This window comes from Nannobrachium achirus (assembly GCF_963921795.1).
Source record: "Nannobrachium achirus genome assembly, chromosome: 16".
NCBI lineage: Eukaryota > Metazoa > Chordata > Actinopteri > Myctophiformes > Myctophidae > Nannobrachium > Nannobrachium achirus.
The window spans coordinates 51,342,296-51,359,885 of record NC_137823.1 but is presented as its reverse complement, the minus strand read 5'-3'; the positions used below and the strand labels follow the sequence as shown (position 1 = coordinate 51,359,885).

The 17,590-nt window shown below is 46.6% G+C and overlaps 1 protein-coding gene across 1 annotated transcript in view; it reads right to left on the bottom strand.

The window, feature by feature from the left end:
* Window positions 1–17,245, bottom strand: part of ylpm1 (YLP motif containing 1) — a 62,110-nt gene extending 44,865 nt beyond the window's left edge. Inside the window, exons 1-11 of the mRNA XM_080745027.1 lie at window positions 16,382–17,245; window positions 13,703–13,912; window positions 7,090–7,281; window positions 6,402–6,928; window positions 2,756–5,977; window positions 2,315–2,423; window positions 2,056–2,194; window positions 1,862–1,951; window positions 1,183–1,357; window positions 1,012–1,038; window positions 683–888 (exon numbers count right to left, since the gene is read on the bottom strand). Of these exons, the coding sequence (XP_080601153.1) occupies window positions 683–888; window positions 1,012–1,038; window positions 1,183–1,357; window positions 1,862–1,951; window positions 2,056–2,194; window positions 2,315–2,423; window positions 2,756–5,977; window positions 6,402–6,928; window positions 7,090–7,281; window positions 13,703–13,912; window positions 16,382–16,972 (5,488 nt within the window). The 5' untranslated portion in view covers window positions 16,973–17,245. The remainder of the gene's footprint in view (window positions 1–682; window positions 889–1,011; window positions 1,039–1,182; window positions 1,358–1,861; window positions 1,952–2,055; window positions 2,195–2,314; window positions 2,424–2,755; window positions 5,978–6,401; window positions 6,929–7,089; window positions 7,282–13,702; window positions 13,913–16,381) is intronic.
* Between the last annotated feature and the right edge of the window lie 345 nt (window positions 17,246–17,590).

Sequence of the window (17,590 nt, the reverse complement as noted above, 5' to 3'; positions counted from 1 at the left end):
TAATGGAGTCCCAAATCACTTCCTGGCTGTTTTCTGTGGATCTGTTCTAGAAAATGCATTTCTGTGCTCTGAATGGATGGCAAGCGAAATGGCCCAATTCACATGAATTATTTGTATAAGGCTGCCCTCTGCCGCCAGCTAGGCCAAAGTACACATATCCATCCATCCATCCATCTTCAACCGCTTATCCGGAATCGGGTCGCGGGGGTAACAGTTCCAACTGAGACTTCCAGATTTCCTTATCCTGAGCAACTTCCTCCACTTCCTCTGGGAGTATACCGAGGCGTTCCCAGGCCAGTTTGGAGATATAATCCTTCCATCTGGTCTTAGGTCTGCCACGGGGTCTCCTCCCAGTGGGACGTGCATCGAGGACCTTCCTAGGAAGGCACTCGGGGGGCATCCGTACTAAATGCCCGAACCACCTAAGCTGACTCCTTTCCAAGTGAAGGAGCAGCGGTTCTACACCAAGTCTCTCTCGGGTGATTGAACTTCTCACCCTATCTCTAAGGGAGATACCAGCCACCCTTCTGGGAAAACAGATATGCGCGTTGTATTGTTGAAAGAATTATTTTGAAAATGTCAATCGATAATTTTCTATAACATCACAAAGGTAAGCTGCTTTTTGCTGGCACCAGCCCCAATAAATACATTATAACATCTGGCAGTAGGACAGTTAACGTACGATAAGGCGAGGAGCTGTGGCCATAGCGCTCCGGTGCGGCGCGCTCAGGTAAGCCCCGCTCAGGTAAGCCCCGCTCAGGCGAGAGCCTGTCATATCCAGACCTTCCGTAGCGATCTTCCCGGTCTCGACTGTCCCGCCCCTCCCTCTCTCGCAGGTCCCGCTCCCTTTCCCTGTAGGCCGGGCGAGCTGGGGGTCCAGGCGGAGGTCTGTGAAGATAAACGTTGTAATTTCAATTTCAACGAAAGAAGCAATGTGTTTAGTCCAATACTTGCTGCACACATAGACATGGCTGATGATTCATCACAATGTGACACAATGTGATATACTACCTTTCTTCAAAAGCCATGGACTGTGAGCTTGGATAAATAAATAAAACAAAAACAAATAAAACACAAGACAAAAAGAAAGCAAAGTTACATAATGTAACGAAGTAGCATACTTCCCAACAGTTTGGACAAAAGGTTTGTCAGATCTACTGCGGGGGAAGTGTCATACCGTACCTTTCATCTCTCGGGGGGTAGCGCTCCCTCTCAAATCGATCCCTTTCATAATCCAAAGGAGGCTTGTCTCTGTACAACTCTCTCTCTCTGCTGTATGAGCGGCGCTCGTAAGGGTCAGACGACCGTCTTTCATAGTAAGGGTCTCGCCCATAAGGATCTCTGCCGCCCAGTGGCTCTACACAGAAGGGAGGAAAAAAGCATTTCAGTAAACCTGGCTTACAAAACGACCAGGGACAACAATTAGTCCATGGGCCATACGAGATGTCTGTATCAGAAAGGTGGCAAAGGTTATCATGCATTTTTGAAAAGCTCTATATCAGTAGATTATATTTTGGTATGATAACCCTTTCTGAGACACAGCTAAATTGGTGTTATCAGCCACTAGAGTTGGTGTCGGCATCTCGTATGGCCCATGGACTAAATGACAATCCATATTGTCACTGTCGGGTGGAATGTAGTTATTATTCAGTCACAAGCTCACAAGTTCATATTTTTTAATTGTTCAATATTTATAAAACTCAAGACAAACAAACTTTTATAACAAAAATAGAAGAACTACAAACTCACGTGTTATGTAGTGAGTGAGCTTGTAGATCCGCTATTTTTGCTTTTGTGTGACACTATAGTTGACCAAGTAGTAATTAACGAAAAAATATATATAGTTTAAATATGGACATACCTTTTTCATAGCCTCTTTCAGATGGTACTGGGTCAGGCCTCAACACGATCCTTTCACCGTATGACATCCGTTCAACAGTGGTGCCAGGTTCTAAATATTTACATTTCACACACATTTTTGTATTTCTTTCACGGTTTTCTTTACATTTTGGTTCTATGCTTTAATTAAACCTTTCATAAAGTTTGACTTCCTACCATGCCCATGACCATAATCCACAGTCTTGGTTGCTGGAACTGCAGGTGGAGGAGGGACGGATTGTTGGTAACTGGCCATGGACTTATCCCAAGACACTGGGTCACTGCTGCTAGGAGTCTGTCCACTGGCAGCCATACCCTAAAGATGAGAAAATAACACAACATTTAATGGTGAACTAAGAAATGTTTAATTTTACTCAAAGTGTTATTTTAACGCGCTTGATTTTACATTTGAGTCATTATGGTAGTTTTGATTTACCTTAAGGGCATTCCTCACTTCTTCAGTTATCTCCAGTCCAAGTAGACCAGCTGGGAAGTCAGGTTTTACTTGCGATTCTGTTGCGGGTGGCTTCACCTCCTGCAATTCCCTGTGGATAAAGACAAAAACGACAAAGACAAATCCTTCTTCAGTCATTGCATAAATGTTACATGAACACAAAGTACTGAAATTGAATTATAGGATCAAGATCTTTCATTTGTATTGTTAGTTAGCTAGCTGTAAGCTAAGTCAGTAAGAAGTTCAGCTACTTTTGTATAACACAATGCTATTTACATTGTGTTTTAAAGTACAGTACAATACTCAAGACCTGTTCAATATCATGTGTAATTTTCCTTTTGCCATTCAACTAAATGTCATTAACACTTAATTAGTGATCAGAAGTCAGCTGTCAAACCAGAAAAGAAGGTCTCTGCAACTTACCGTAAGAATTTAAGTTCTTGAGCAGCTTTCAAGATGATCTCATGCTGGTGTTGTGAGAGTGCTAGTCCTGCGCTCGATCCTTGAGCAGCCGGGTCAACGGTGCTCTCTGGAGCTTTGGTCACAGGGGCTGCCGGGGTATCCAATGGAGGGGGCTCCAACCTACGGTCGTCATAGTGTGGTCTGGGCTCCTTATAGTCTGGAGGATACGCTCGGTCAGGTGATGGAGGAGGTCTTGGAGGTCTATCCCACTCAGAAGGAGGTGGCGGGTATGGCGGCTCTTCCCGTCTATACGGGGGCTCGTCCCTGTATTCGCGCGATCTGAGTTCCCCTCTTCGCAGCTCTTCCTCTTCATAAGGATACGGACGGCCTCTCTCTCTCTCCTCCCTCTCCCTCTCCGGCCACGGGTCATCTCTGTAGCGATCTGGTGGAGGAATGCGAGGAGGGTAGTCCCTCTCCCTGTCCCTGTCAGGGGGAGGAGGGCGATCTCTGTCCCATTCGGGATCCAAGTAACGGTCCCTGTCCCTGCGCTCATACTCGTCAGAGGGATAGTCCCTGGGTGGCGGCCGCCGGCCATACCTATCATCTCCATGACCGTAATCGGTGACAATTTTTTTCTCGCCACGTCCTTCGTCGTAATCTTCAGGGGGACGATGACTCCCCCTACCCATACCACCGCGATCCATTGGGGGCCTCCTCGTCCCTCCCCGATCCCGGTCCATCATCCCTTCCCGCTCCCGGTCCATCATCCCTTCCCGCTCCCGGTCCATCACCTCATGCGGAGGCCGAGGGGGAGAAGGGCCTCTGGCATGGGGAGGACGATGCCACCCAGGTTCTCTCTCCAGACCATCATCATAAAAATCATCAGCCATTGGATCCATCATTTCATGAGGCGGTGGTGGTGGTCGCCGTTGGCCTCTTCCCATATCATGAGGCATAGGATGGCCATGAGGGTCATAGCCGTGATGCATGGGGCGTCTCATCGGATCTATTTCCATGTCATCCAGGTCCACTGGAGGACCTAAAGGATCGTGTTCCATTGCAGGGTGAGGTGGCCGTCCTCGGCCTGGGTGTGCGAAGCCCGGATGGCCACGTGGCGGACGGCCCCGACCAGGCGGGAACGGGGGTCTCATACCTCTCATTGGCGGTCTCATGTCTTCCCAGTAGGGGTCCCCCCCTTCCTCCCAGTACTCTGCTGACTCTGGGTCTTCCCATTCAGGGTCCATTTCCTCTTCCATGCCCATAGGAGGTCCTCCCATGCCCATAGATGGCCCTCCCCTGCCCCTAGGTGGCCCTCCCCTGCCCATAGGTGGTCCTCCCCTACCCATAGGTGGTCCTCCCCTGCCCATAGGTCCTCCCCTGCCCATAGGCGGTCCTCCCCTGCCCATAGGCGGCCCGCCCCTTCCCATAGGAGGCCCTCCCCTTCCCATAGGTCCTCCTCTACCCATCGGTGGTCCTCCCATACCCATCGGTGGTCCTCCCATACCCATCGGTGGTCCTCCCCTGCCCATCGGTGGTCCACCCCTGCCCATATGAGGACCTCCTCGCCCCATCGGAGGCCCCCCTCGCCCCATGGGAGGTCCTCCTCGCCCAAAAGGAGGGCCCCCTCTGCCCATCGGAGGGCCACCTCGCCACATCGGAGGGCCTCCTCTACCCATTGGAGGTCCTCCCATCATGGGGTCTTCATAATAATTGTCCTCTGTCTGGAAGTGATAATCCTCTGGCTGCCACATCTCCTCTTCAGGGGGAACCTCTGGCTCCTCGCCCTGAGGCTCCTCATATGCGGGATCGTGCCATTGGTACTCGTCCTGCTCTGACATCTCGTGTGGGGGCATGTAGTCATAAGGCATTTCTTCGGTCTCCTCCCCTTGTGGGTAAGCAGGAGGTCCACTAAACTCCCCACGCCCCGCTGGCGGAGGCGGTCCACTAAACTCCCCACGCCCCGCAGGCGGTCCACTAAACTCCCCACGCCCCGCTGGCGGAGGAGGTCCACTAAACTCCCCACGCCCCGCTGGCGGAGGAGGTCCACTAAAATCCCCGCGGCCCGCTGGCGCAGGCGGTCCACTAAACTCCCCGCGGCCCGCTGGCGCAGGCGGTCCACTAAACTCTCCACGGCCCGCTGGCGCTTGGCCACGCCCTCGTCCACGTACAGGTTCCGGGGGCTGACCACGCCCCCTGCCACGTGCCAGTCCTACTGCCGGGGTTGGAGGCTCTGGCTTTGAATCTACTTGGTCAGGAAGTTTTGAACCCTGTTGTGTTGCCGGGGCTTTTGGTCCTTGCTGGGACACGTTGCTTTTGTTCACTGGTCCCCCTGGTTTATTGTTGGTGGGAGGCGGAGCTGTACTTTTTGGAGGCACAGAGGCAGGAGCCTTTGCAGGGGGCTGTGTGCTAGCTGGTTGTGCTTTATCAGTCTTTAAGTCTTTACCAGCAACAGGGGCTTCAGGCTTCTCTGCTTTTGATTGAGGGATGGGCTCGCTTTGAATAAAAAAGCCCCCATTTCCATCCAAGCTGTCAGATGCCAGGTCTTCCTTCTTATTTTTACCATCTGACTTTGATTCATTTTCTTTTTTCAACGGGGGTTTGGAGTCAATTTTGGGTGGTTGTGATTTATTATCTTGCTCTATCTTAGGCTGGGGATCTTGCTGTGCTTTCTGTTGAGGTCCAGGAGGCCTTTCAAAGCGATTGAAGCCTTGGGGTCCAGGAGGCCTTTCGGCGCGTGGGAAGCCTTGCGGCCCAGGAGGGCGTTCACCGCGTGCAAAGCCTTGGGGTCCCAGAGGCCTTTCACCGCGAGGGAAGCCTTGGGGTCCCGGAGGCCTTTCAAAGCGATTGAAGCCTTGGGGTCCCGGAGGCCTTTCACTGCGCGGGACGCCTTGGGGTCCCGGAGGCCTTTCAACTCGCGGGGCGCCTTGGGGTCCCGGAGGCCTTTCACCACGAGGATAGCCTTGTGGTCCAGGAGGGCGTTCAAAGCGATTGAACCCTTGGGGTCCAGGAGGCCGCTCAAATCGATTGAACCCTTGGGGTCCAGGAGGCCGCTCAAAGCGAGGGGACTGATCAAATCTAGACTGATGACCAAATTGAGCCTGATCGTTTTGCGGATGCTCAAATCTGTTAGGACCGTCAAAGTGCTGGTCAAATCTTGAAGCATTTCCATGGGGATCATCAAATCTTGAAGCATTTCCATGGGGATCATCAAATCTTGAAGCATTTCCATGGGGATCATCAAACCTGGAGGAAAATGAAATGCAAGAAAACAGAGCATCAGTTACTATTCACTGAATCCAAATATAACAGAAAGGTATTAGTCAGACCACATTCTCAAATAGGCAGTATTTTTAAAAGTTAGACAATATTCCAAACATGCAATGTGGATTTGACAAAGAATGTCAAAATAATGTTTAGTACACACAGTGATGCTTATAAACAAGAAACTCTTCTATATTCCCTGAAATAACCAAAGATTGGACAGGTAGCCAACACCATTATGCAACCCCTTTTGCCAACCCATTCAGGCCGGGAACACATTTTGCTGTATGGGAGGGGCTTACAGTAGTGTAGCAACATATTTGTTTTTGTAGGCTAATTTCTGATTTAGACCTAACTTAGGTTAGGCCTAAATGAGTTAACAACAAACCCAAATGCTGCAACTCACCATGTGTCTCTGGGACTATTATAGTGTGGTGGTTGACCAGGAGGAGGGCCTGAGGGTCGGTCTCCTCTACCGGCAGGCCCGCCTTCCCCTATATTGGCTCCAGTTGGCGATTCTGAATGTGGCCCAAAACCAGCAGATCCAGGACCTTGGTTCCGGGCTCCAGGACCACCCGGGGATTGCTGCACACCTGGGCTCACCATGTGCTGCTGTTGCAATTGCATGTCTTGCCCAGAGTACTGGCCACTATGCCCCATCATCCCCATCCCACTACTGTACTGGCTGGACACCGGCACTGAGGCTCTTAGAGTGGCGACGCGCTCTTGTAGATGAGCATATGTCGAGTTCATTTGATCCTTCCACTGCTTCCACTGGAGCTCATAGTCGTGGAGCTGGTCTTTGTGGGGGTACGTTGTGAACTGCTCGTACCAGAGACCGAACGTTACTTCCCAGTCTTGGTACAATGGGTTGAATTGCTGCTGCTGCGTTTCATAGTGGTTGAGCTGCATTTCGAGAGTCATCGTCTGCAACTAATGGCATTAAAAGATATTGAGTACAGCATAGCATATGTGATCAAAACTAGTGTGTGCATGAAAATAAAATGTCCCCATTATTAAAGAAAATTCTGATTCATCTGTCACTGGTTTAAAAATATATGCACATAATGACAAAGAAAACACATTTGAGCTACCTGTAGATTAGCTGGTTGCTGCTGAATCAGCTTTTGGTACTGCTCCAGGATTTGTTGGAGCTTCTCGTGCTGTTTCATGAGAGCCTGGTATTGTATGCCTGCCCTTTGCTGCTGCACCTGCTGCCACTGGGCGGCTGCAGCCTGTAACTGCTGGAGGCGGGCAGCCTCTTCTGGGTCCACAATTCTTTCCATCTGCAAAGTTAAAACAATGTCAGAGGCCTAGAATTTAGGACATTTCGATTTTTTGACCAAAACCGTCCCCACATCAATGTGCAGTACCGTTATTTATATAACAGAACTGATGTAATGTTATCCAGCAAATTCATGTATGTTGAAAATGTATCTGAAAATTAAATACAATACCAAATCTGAAAAGGCAATGTAGAGGTACTTTTTGTAGGCTGAGCACAAGCCTCGAAAATAGTTTTGCCACCAGCTCTGTTGTACTGTGGCTTGTTAATTTGATGTCCTGTATGACGTCAATTGCCAGGTGAGCCGAGTAGATACTGTGTACATGGTTGCACTGCAATGTATTTGTAGCATATAAATCTATCCTTTGTGACACACGACATCCTATCTAACATATAAACGACTGAATGTCTGTCTGAGTGTCTGATCCATCCCCTTTCCTCCTCAGTGGCTGTAGCAAATGATCTGAATCGGCATGACCATTAGCATATAAACAGACCTGACCTAACTGCGAAGCCCGTTTGTCACTTTCACAAATTGTATGCTATATACAAGAAATACTGTTCTTACGAAAAACTGTGGGCTCCTCCATTGGCTAAAGGCCATGCCTTTGTAATGTCAGACAGTTTTTTGAGTAGAATAAAATGAGTATATAAAGATTCGGGAGAACATACTTGCCTGGGAGAACATACGCTTTCAGCGTAGTGGTGGTGATCAAGAACTCTGCTCCTCATTGGCTAAAGGCCCTGCCTTTGTACTGTCGGTAATTTTTTTGAGAAGAATAAACTTGGCCTATAAGGTTTTGGTATAACATCCTGGTCTCGCCTTTCAGAGAGCCCAAAGATTTCGTGTGGGTGTTGTTATTTATATCAGGTCGCACTTCTTGGTGGTGATGTCACCAAGAACGCTGCTCCTCATTGGCTAAAGGCTCTGCCTTTGTACTGTCTGTAATTTTTTTGAGGAGGATAAACTTGACCTATAAAGTTTTGGTATAACATGCTGGTCTCGTCTTTCAGACACAATTAGCGTTTTTATGTTAACACAGCTTATTCCATTGTCGCCATAATAATTATATAATAAATTGTGAAAGAGAGACGTCTGTTATAATACACTAGCCCTTACACGTTCGAAGATATGTGCGTGGGTTATGGGGACGATTGTTGTTTTTACTCCACTGGCTGTTTACTGCTGCAGACCACGAGCACAGGGACAAAGTTGTGAAGGCGCGAGGACTTGCATTTAGAAGCCGTCTCCACAAACACAGCCTCTTATGAGCGGCGGCCCACTAAATTTAATTTTTCAGGGCACTCGCACGGCACACACTTGCACTGTGTGTGTGTGTGTGTTTGTGTCTGATTGTGTTAGCTCTTGATGCTAAGTGTTAGCGTCTACAATGCTTGCTGTGCACTTCCCGTGTGTGAGTGTCTGTTGGGAAATGTTCCTCCTGTGTGTGTCTGTCCGTACTATCAGAGACCGCGAGGAACAACATTTCTCACTTCTCCCGACACCCACACCAAACTGTTATTCACGGGTCCACCATTACGTGGGTCACGCGCGTGGCCGTGCATGTGTACAACATTTCTCACATCACTCTGTTATTAGCGTGTCCACCCTTACGTGGGATAGGGTTGCAGCGGTATGAGATTTTTAACACCTAAAATATCGTCCGTGTCAACACCGCGGTTATCGGTAACACCGTTTCAACCACCATTGCGTGTCTTGTCGTCTTGTGAGCACTCAGTAGCAGCCAATGCTACCTCAAGCTACAACAACAACAACCATCCGACCAGGGGTGAGATGCCGTGGGCTCGGCTGGGCTCGGCGAGCCCACACTTCTTTTTTTCAAACTGCACGTACGCACGCACCAGATGCACGCACACACGACCCGCGCGTGCACGCACGTGTGACGCCGTGCTGTCAGCACTATCAGAAAGCCTGGTAGGCGAGGTTAGGTCAGCACGAATCCCCAGGACTGAATCCCCCTACCTGGCTAGCTGCTTTGCATAACAATACTCGGGTAGGCAGTTCTCACCTACATCCTCATTTACACTTGTACACGGCCAGCAGCATGTTCGCCTTGCATTCTTTGCAGACATTTAGAAGCCTGGACATTTAGCTCCTTTCGGAACCCCCCCTCCGCTATGCAGCTCCGAGATGAGCTTCCCCACTCTTGTGATCCACAATCGTTTGCATCGCGTGGAAGCTCAGCCGTTCGCGAAAACGTCTCCTTTTGTGAACATCTCATCTGTTAGTTTACTTCAAAAGAGTGGAAGAAAAACGAAGCTGTGTGTTGTTTTGTCAGAGCTGCATGCATAGCGGAGGGAGAGTTCCGAAAGTGTCTATGATTGTAAAGTAAAGTCTATGTAATGTGTAAAGTTATTTTATATTTGATATAAAGAAATACATTAATTGAAGCTTTGTAAAAAAGCAACAACACTGTTAGTGTTACAACAACCCTGCGTTTTCTTGTTTGGCTAATCGTTGTTTTTCCGCCTACTGCGCGCTGTGACATTATAAATGTCTCCTGGAACGTGCCCTGCGAGTGGGGACGAGACATCATGCAGTCTGATGGGCTGTGCCTCGCCCTGTGGATGATCCGTTGATTCTGAATCTGTTCTCGACGCTCCCACACAAGGAACAGCTCCCGGCCTCCCGCGATTGAGAACCGAATCCCATCGTTCATTTAAAAGAGCTGTTCAAAAGAGCGGAATCGTTGGCGAACGTCACATCTCTACTGCGCTCCTTGGGGCAGAGAAGAGGATGCGTTTTCTTTTTATTTAATGGTGTTATCGGTGTGCAAGTAAAGCAACCCTAAAATGCGTGAGATGCGTGTGTGTTAGTGCTGTAACTGTCTCATATCTTCGAACGAATATGGAATAACTTAAGTGGCAGAAACCACACCCAACCCGCTGCAACTCACAATCTTGCTAATCAATGAGGATGAGGACTAACGCTAAACGCACCCAAATGACCAATGTTGTATACAAATACATATTAACACATACATAATCCCCATACTTCATTGCCAGTCAAACTATTCACCTAATTTTAATTTTTAATCATCCTAAATATAATATTGGTAGTATGCTACTTTTATTTCAAAGTATGATGTACTGTTATTCCATGTTTACTGATCAACTATATTCACAATTATAGCAAAGCAATTCTTCTACACATCCAACACTGTCTCAATACATTGCACTCCTCCATGGGTTACATTAATCTACAATTGCAGGTCTTACATTTTTGCTCCTACAATTTCTCATAAGCACCAGTTAAAGTTACTTCTAATCCATCATATACGGTCGGTGTGCACAAAACATAACTTTCTCCATGCAGGGACAGGTCAGCTCAACTCGATTATAGAAAGCGGTCTGAGGGGGGTTCCGGGTGCAGACAGCCGTCTTTCTTTCACAATTTATTGTAAGATTATTATTAAGGATAAACAATCAGGTGGTTAAGTGCCTGCCAACCATCATGGAGGTTATGGTTTCGAATCCACTGTGGTGCATCCGGCTTTGTCGAGCATCTAACACAATTGGCCCATGTTCAAGGGAGGAAAGCCAAGCAGGGAGGGTGATACTTCTGTCATTGGGTCTTCAGCCTTGTTTGTGGGACCTGATCAAGTGAGTCCCTTGTGGGGTTATTGGGAGGTTTAAAGGACAACTTTGTCTTTTTACAACACGGGTTCATGTTTTAGATAGTACTTAGAGCAAGGGTCTTCAACAGGGGGTCCGGGACCCCCCTAGGGGGTCCTCAGAGTTACTACAGGAGGTCCTTCAAATCTTTGTGTGATATAAACCTTTTTATCCTCTTTTATATTAACCATTTGAACCCTAGTGTCCATATTCTGAGAACTTTAGCCAAAAATAGCAGATCTACAAGCTCACAACGCCTCGCACTGCGAGGCGTTGTGAGCTTGTAGATTGGCTATTTTCGGCAAAGAGGTCTGGTGTGGAGGGGGAAAAGAGCAGACTAAGTACAGGGTGAAAGGTCAAGTTTATTAAGTATTGACGGTTCAAATGGTTAAATATCTGAAAACACGAATTGACATTGACAATCCAAAATACACTGACGATTGTGCTGTCAAACAATGAAACTATATGGAATCTATGAAAAGGTTGTGGGGGTCCCTGCTTCAGCTCTCTCTCAACTAAGGGGTCCTTGGCCTGAAAACGTTGAAGACCCCTGACTTAGAGCAAAGAAAAAGAAATGCATTGGGGGCATGCGTACAAGTGGGTAATTATGTATTTTTATACACAATAAGCCAGCAATTTCTTTATTACTATTTACTGTAGGCCTACTAGCGCCCAATAAGTCACAATATCCCATGAAAGTCTGCAGGCATCTTGGGAATGTGGGAGGTGACCTGTCCATAGGCTCGAGCCCTAAACAGTATGTAGTGTACTGTGTAGCTGTTGAGTCAACGGTCACCTCCCACATTCTCAATTACTTGAACACTCATCTTTTCTTTGCTCTAAGTACCATCTAAAACATGAACAAAGTTGTCCTTCAACACCAGCCAGAAGAGGATGCGTTTTCTTTTTATTTAATGGTGTTATCGGTGTGCAAGTAAAGCAACCCTAAAATGCGTGAGATGCGTGTGTGTTAGTGCTGTAACTGTCTCATATCTTCGAACGAATATGGAATAACTTAAGTGGCAGAAACCACACCCAACCCGCTGCAACTCACAATCTTGCTAATCAATGAGGATGAGGACTAACGCTAAACGCACCCAAATGACCAATGTTGTATACAAATACATATTAACACATACATAATCCCCATACTTCATTGCCAGTCAAACTATTCACCTAATTTTAATTTTTAATCATCCTAAATATAATATTGGTAGTATGCTACTTTTATTTCAAAGTATGATGTACTGTTATTCCATGTTTACTGATCAACTATATTCACAATTATAGCAAAGCAATTCTTCTACACATCCAACACTGTCTCAATACATTGCACTCCTCCATGGGTTACATTAATCTACAATTGCAGGTCTTACATTTTTGCTCCTACAATTTCTCATAAGCACCAGTTAAAGTTACTTCTAATCCATCATATACGGTCGGTGTGCACAAAACATAACTTTCTCCATGCAGGGACAGGTCAGCTCAACTCGATTATAGAAAGCGGTCTGAGGGGGGTTCCGGGTGCAGACAGCCGTCTTTCTTTCACAATTTATTGTAAGATTATTATTAAGGATAAACAATCAGGTGGTTAAGTGCCTGCCAACCATCATGGAGGTTATGGTTTCGAATCCACTGTGGTGCATCCGGCTTTGTCGAGCATCTAACACAATTGGCCCATGTTCAAGGGAGGAAAGCCAAGCAGGGAGGGTGATACTTCTGTCATTGGGTCTTCAGCCTTGTTTGTGGGACCTGATCAAGTGAGTCCCTTGTGGGGTTATTGGGAGGTTTAAAGGACAACTTTGTCTTTTTACAACACGGGTTCATGTTTTAGATAGTACTTAGAGCAAGGGTCTTCAACAGGGGGTCCGGGACCCCCCTAGGGGGTCCTCAGAGTTACTACAGGAGGTCCTTCAAATCTTTGTGTGATATAAACCTTTTTATCCTCTTTTATATTAACCATTTGAACCCTAGTGTCCATATTCTGAGAACTTTAGCCAAAAATAGCAGATCTACAAGCTCACAACGCCTCGCACTGCGAGGCGTTGTGAGCTTGTAGATTGGCTATTTTCGGCAAAGAGGTCTGGTGTGGAGGGGGAAAAGAGCAGACTAAGTACAGGGTGAAAGGTCAAGTTTATTAAGTATTGACGGTTCAAATGGTTAAATATCTGAAAACACGAATTGACATTGACAATCCAAAATACACTGACGATTGTGCTGTCAAACAATGAAACTATATGGAATCTATGAAAAGGTTGTGGGGGTCCCTGCTTCAGCTCTCTCTCAACTAAGGGGTCCTTGGCCTGAAAACGTTGAAGACCCCTGACTTAGAGCAAAGAAAAAGAAATGCATTGGGGGCATGCGTACAAGTGGGTAATTATGTATTTTTATACACAATAAGCCAGCAATTTCTTTATTACTATTTACTGTAGGCCTACTAGCGCCCAATAAGTCACAATATCCCATGAAAGTCTGCAGGCATCTTGGGAATGTGGGAGGTGACCTGTCCATAGGCTCGAGCCCTAAACAGTATGTAGTGTACTGTGTAGCTGTTGAGTCAACGGTCACCTCCCACATTCTCAATTACTTGAACACTCATCTTTTCTTTGCTCTAAGTACCATCTAAAACATGAACAAAGTTGTCCTTCAACACCAGCCAATGCATTTTCACAGCCAAATCCTACTCAAACATTACCACTCAAACATTACCACCTATAATTGAGTTATTGGAAATGGAAACACACAGCTAACCCAATATTTCTCAAAATACTTTTAGGTAAGCTTACCTCCTCAGGTGGAGGTGGTGGCAATGGTGGCTTCTCTTTTGGTGGCGGCGGAGGAGGTGCACCTTTCGGTGGCTCAGATGGGGGAGGGGGCTGGTGCTGAGGTGGTGGTGGCTGAGGTGCCCCACCCTCATTCTGGTTCTGTTTGGCCTTCTCATTTTTCAACTTCTGTAGATTCTGAAGGTGTTGTTTGTACCAATACTGTTGTTGCTCCTGGGTGGGTAGAATAAAAGGAAATCAATCAGATGACAGCCCGTTCTCATTAAAATATGATACAAAGAACCAAGCATGAAGCCCAAGACGTACGGTAAATGGCAAGACTCGCCATCTCCGGTTTACTTCCTGTATCTGCATTGGGACAGTAGGTGAACATCTATTGTTTCCAATGGAAGAGTGAGCGTGAACACAGCTTCTGAACCACTTTAGGCCCAGGGCCACTGAACTAAATATTGGACCATCACACAAGCCACACAATATTCCCTAAATTTTCATACTGCCTGAAGAAGGTCTATGAGCAAAAGCTTGCACTCTAACGGAAAATAAAAAACTTGATTTTGCGCAGTTTTGAGTGTGCGGAGGCTCCCTTTAATTGTTCATCTTGCTCCATTTTGGCTCCAGCACCTCACCCAAATCTACTGGCAGATGAGCTATGGTGTATCATGTAATGAATTCCCAGTTCCCACCAATCCCCAAACCTGTTGTTTTGGGGACCGCTGGTTTCATTGGCTAATTTTGGTACCGACCTGCGCGCGCATCTAGTTCTTATCAGTGTAACGTGGACCAGAAATGCGTCTATACTAAAATGGCTTTTTTCAGAAGGACAAATCAAGAGAAAATTAACTTCATTATCGACCTCTCTCTGTCCAGCAACACTCTCGCGGGATATAGCACCAGTAAACAAAGGATGTGCGTGAGATTCGGCTTATGAGGCGCCCACTTAGGAGACCCTGTGTAGGATTTGTGTACCATTTCGCCTCCAGTGGCTTCAATTGAGAACATGTATCTTCCTAAATTAAAAATCTTTGATGAAGCTGATTGAGGAGGAGTAAGCTATATCATTGACATAACATGCACTCAGAAATAAGAAATTCGTTTTTTTTATGATGACAGACCAGACGTTTCTGCGATTCTGGCTTCATCAAGTGTGAAGGCTGAATATCCAAATCGTTTGTCATCTTGAGGCATATGGAACTTTAAAAGAATTACATTATTTTAAAGTTCCATAATTACTTTCATTTCTGAGTGCAACCCTCCATGTTATGATTTTTTGAACCGTTAATTTGTACAACACACCAGAGTTGTCAGAGCACGGTGGTAGAGACAAGTATGTTAATCCTGCAATGCAATATTTATTTCAAATTAGCCTTTGACAACATAAGCCTTGCATAACCAGCATTTAACCCTGTTGTATCCTGCTACATCCATCCATCCTACAACTTACAAGACATTATTAGTTTTAGAAAAGTTAGTGTTCAGAGAACCGTTTTTCTTGACGGGTAATGTACCTATTATTACTGTGTTTTCAGCAAGTAGCAGTGACATGTAGTGATTTGTTTAAGGTTTGCTCAACTCAAAGACAGTTTGGGAAGGTTCAGGATATATTTGGTGCTGATTCAGATAATACGTAGAAAGGAATGTATAATCTGTACTCTCTGTAAGTCTTTGTTAATAATGATGATTAGGATCTGCAGCAGCATCTGTCCAACAGACACGTTTTGACTCACAGACCCAACACTGACGAAGGCCTGCGAGCCAAAACGTGTCAGTTGGAGAGTGCGGATTGTACATTCTTTTCTAAGTAGTGATTTGTTTAATCACCATTTGTAAACATATAAATGGGTTAAAAAAAAAGGCATTTAATTTAAGATAACCCATAGACTCACCTCTCTAAAAAGAAAACTTGCCAACATGTTCAAAGCAACAGACCTGTTTTCATCAAAATGAAGCCGCCCTTCATCATGTGTTGAATTATGCCCAAATATAATGGCCATTTGGATGACTTTGACAATTATTTTTCCTCACTAGGCCTACTCTTAATTTACCAACTACCAAGCCAGCATAGCATTTCAAATCCGTAGAAAATGTTATGTCAAGTAGTATAACAACCTGACAACACTACACACAAGGCTATAATATTAAACACACAATTTACACCTGGACAAACCTTTCCAGGTGATTACGGTAAGTGACTTTGTCGAAATAATATGCGGTATATTGGTGTCACTCACACATTCAAAGTCAATACATCAACATTTGGAGTCAAATTAGGATATGCCACTTGCCCGCCCACACACACACACACACACACACACACACACACACACACAACTTTTTGCCCTCACTATTAACAGTTTGCCCTCACTTTTAACAGTCTGTGGGGTTACTGTTTTCAATGTTTGAGCTCTATACAGCTTATTGAAAAGCTCAATAGCAAAGATTTTAAGTAAAAAACGAAATGGGATGGGTTTTTCCTAAGAGAAGCAATAAGCATGGCATGGCGAACGAAGTACTCAAAATGCCTAAATGAATAACAATGTTTATTTGTATAGTAGCCTACTTTCAAAAAACAATAACAAAAACTATTCTTAACTATTCGTTTTAAATCATGAGCGAACACTAAAAACTAGCCACCACGACACACACATGCAAACGGTTTGCAAGTTTACTAACGTGTCGCTTTACCTGCAAAGACATAGACGATAAACATGACTTGTTGTCATCCTCGGGTGCGGAGCTCTGCTTTACCTCTTGTGTCTGGGGGTGACCGCCGTTATTCTGGGGCGGCTTCGCTGCTGACGGCGGCTCGGGAGGCTTCGGCTGGGCCTCGCTGGGCAGCGGAGGCGGCGGCTCGGGCTCCTCCAGAGGCAGCGGAGCCTCCTCGGTGTCGTAGCCACCTCCATAGCCCATGTCCATGTGTCCACCACCGGCCCACTGAGAGCCATAATACCCCCCTCCTCCTCCTCCTCCTCCTCCTCCTGCAGCGGGAGCGCCGCCGGCACCGTACGGCCCCGCCGCGGTGCTGGTGTGCAACACCGACTGGAGCTGCTTCTGGTGGAGCATCTGCAGCTGCTGCATCTGTTGGAGATGCTGCTCCTGCAGGCTGGAGAACAGAGACCCGGTGGTGTTGGCGCCGCTGCTGGCCTCAAACCCCCCGCCGCCGCCGCCGCCGCCGAACCCGCCCGCTGCCGCCGCCGGGGAGGCTTGGCGGGGTCCGGGGCCGCCGAAGTTCTGCGGCTGGTGACCGCCGCCATAGTTCCCCCACGAAGGATACATGATGCCCGAGAGCTATTAGGCCTTTGTTCCGACCCAGAGCATCCGGCCTTGTGCTGCTAACGATGCTATGAGCTAACGAATGAATGCTGACCTACCTTTCGTACAGTCTGTGTGTTTTCATCGTATGGTGCATTACCCTTTACAAACACTGGTTACACCTACCGCCCAGGCATTAAACCACGGCTATGACGCATAAGAAATAAATACAGTAATATGTGTTTATCGCTTTGTTATTAAAGGTACATTGGACTGGTCGCTGTGCTTGTAGCCCGGGCGCCGCAAGAACACGCACGGAGGTGGGGAAATGTTGAATTATCGTACCGGAGGCTCAGAATTATCGTATTTGACATGAAACTATCGTACACGGCCAAAAAAGAGAAATCACTCGCGTAAAAACGTAATTTCACCAAAAAAATGCGTCTTTAGTGTAAGAAACGACCTCGTTTTAGACTCCTGCGTGACAAAAACGCATCAGATATGCTGTGTGGAGGCAGGCAACTTCTTGGAGCTTACACAAATAAAAGCCTGAAACTGGTCTGGAAAGATGCAACCAGTGTTTTTAATGCCTCCAAGTACAGATCTAGGGTCAGATTGACTGATTTCCTGGCTTATTTTGAG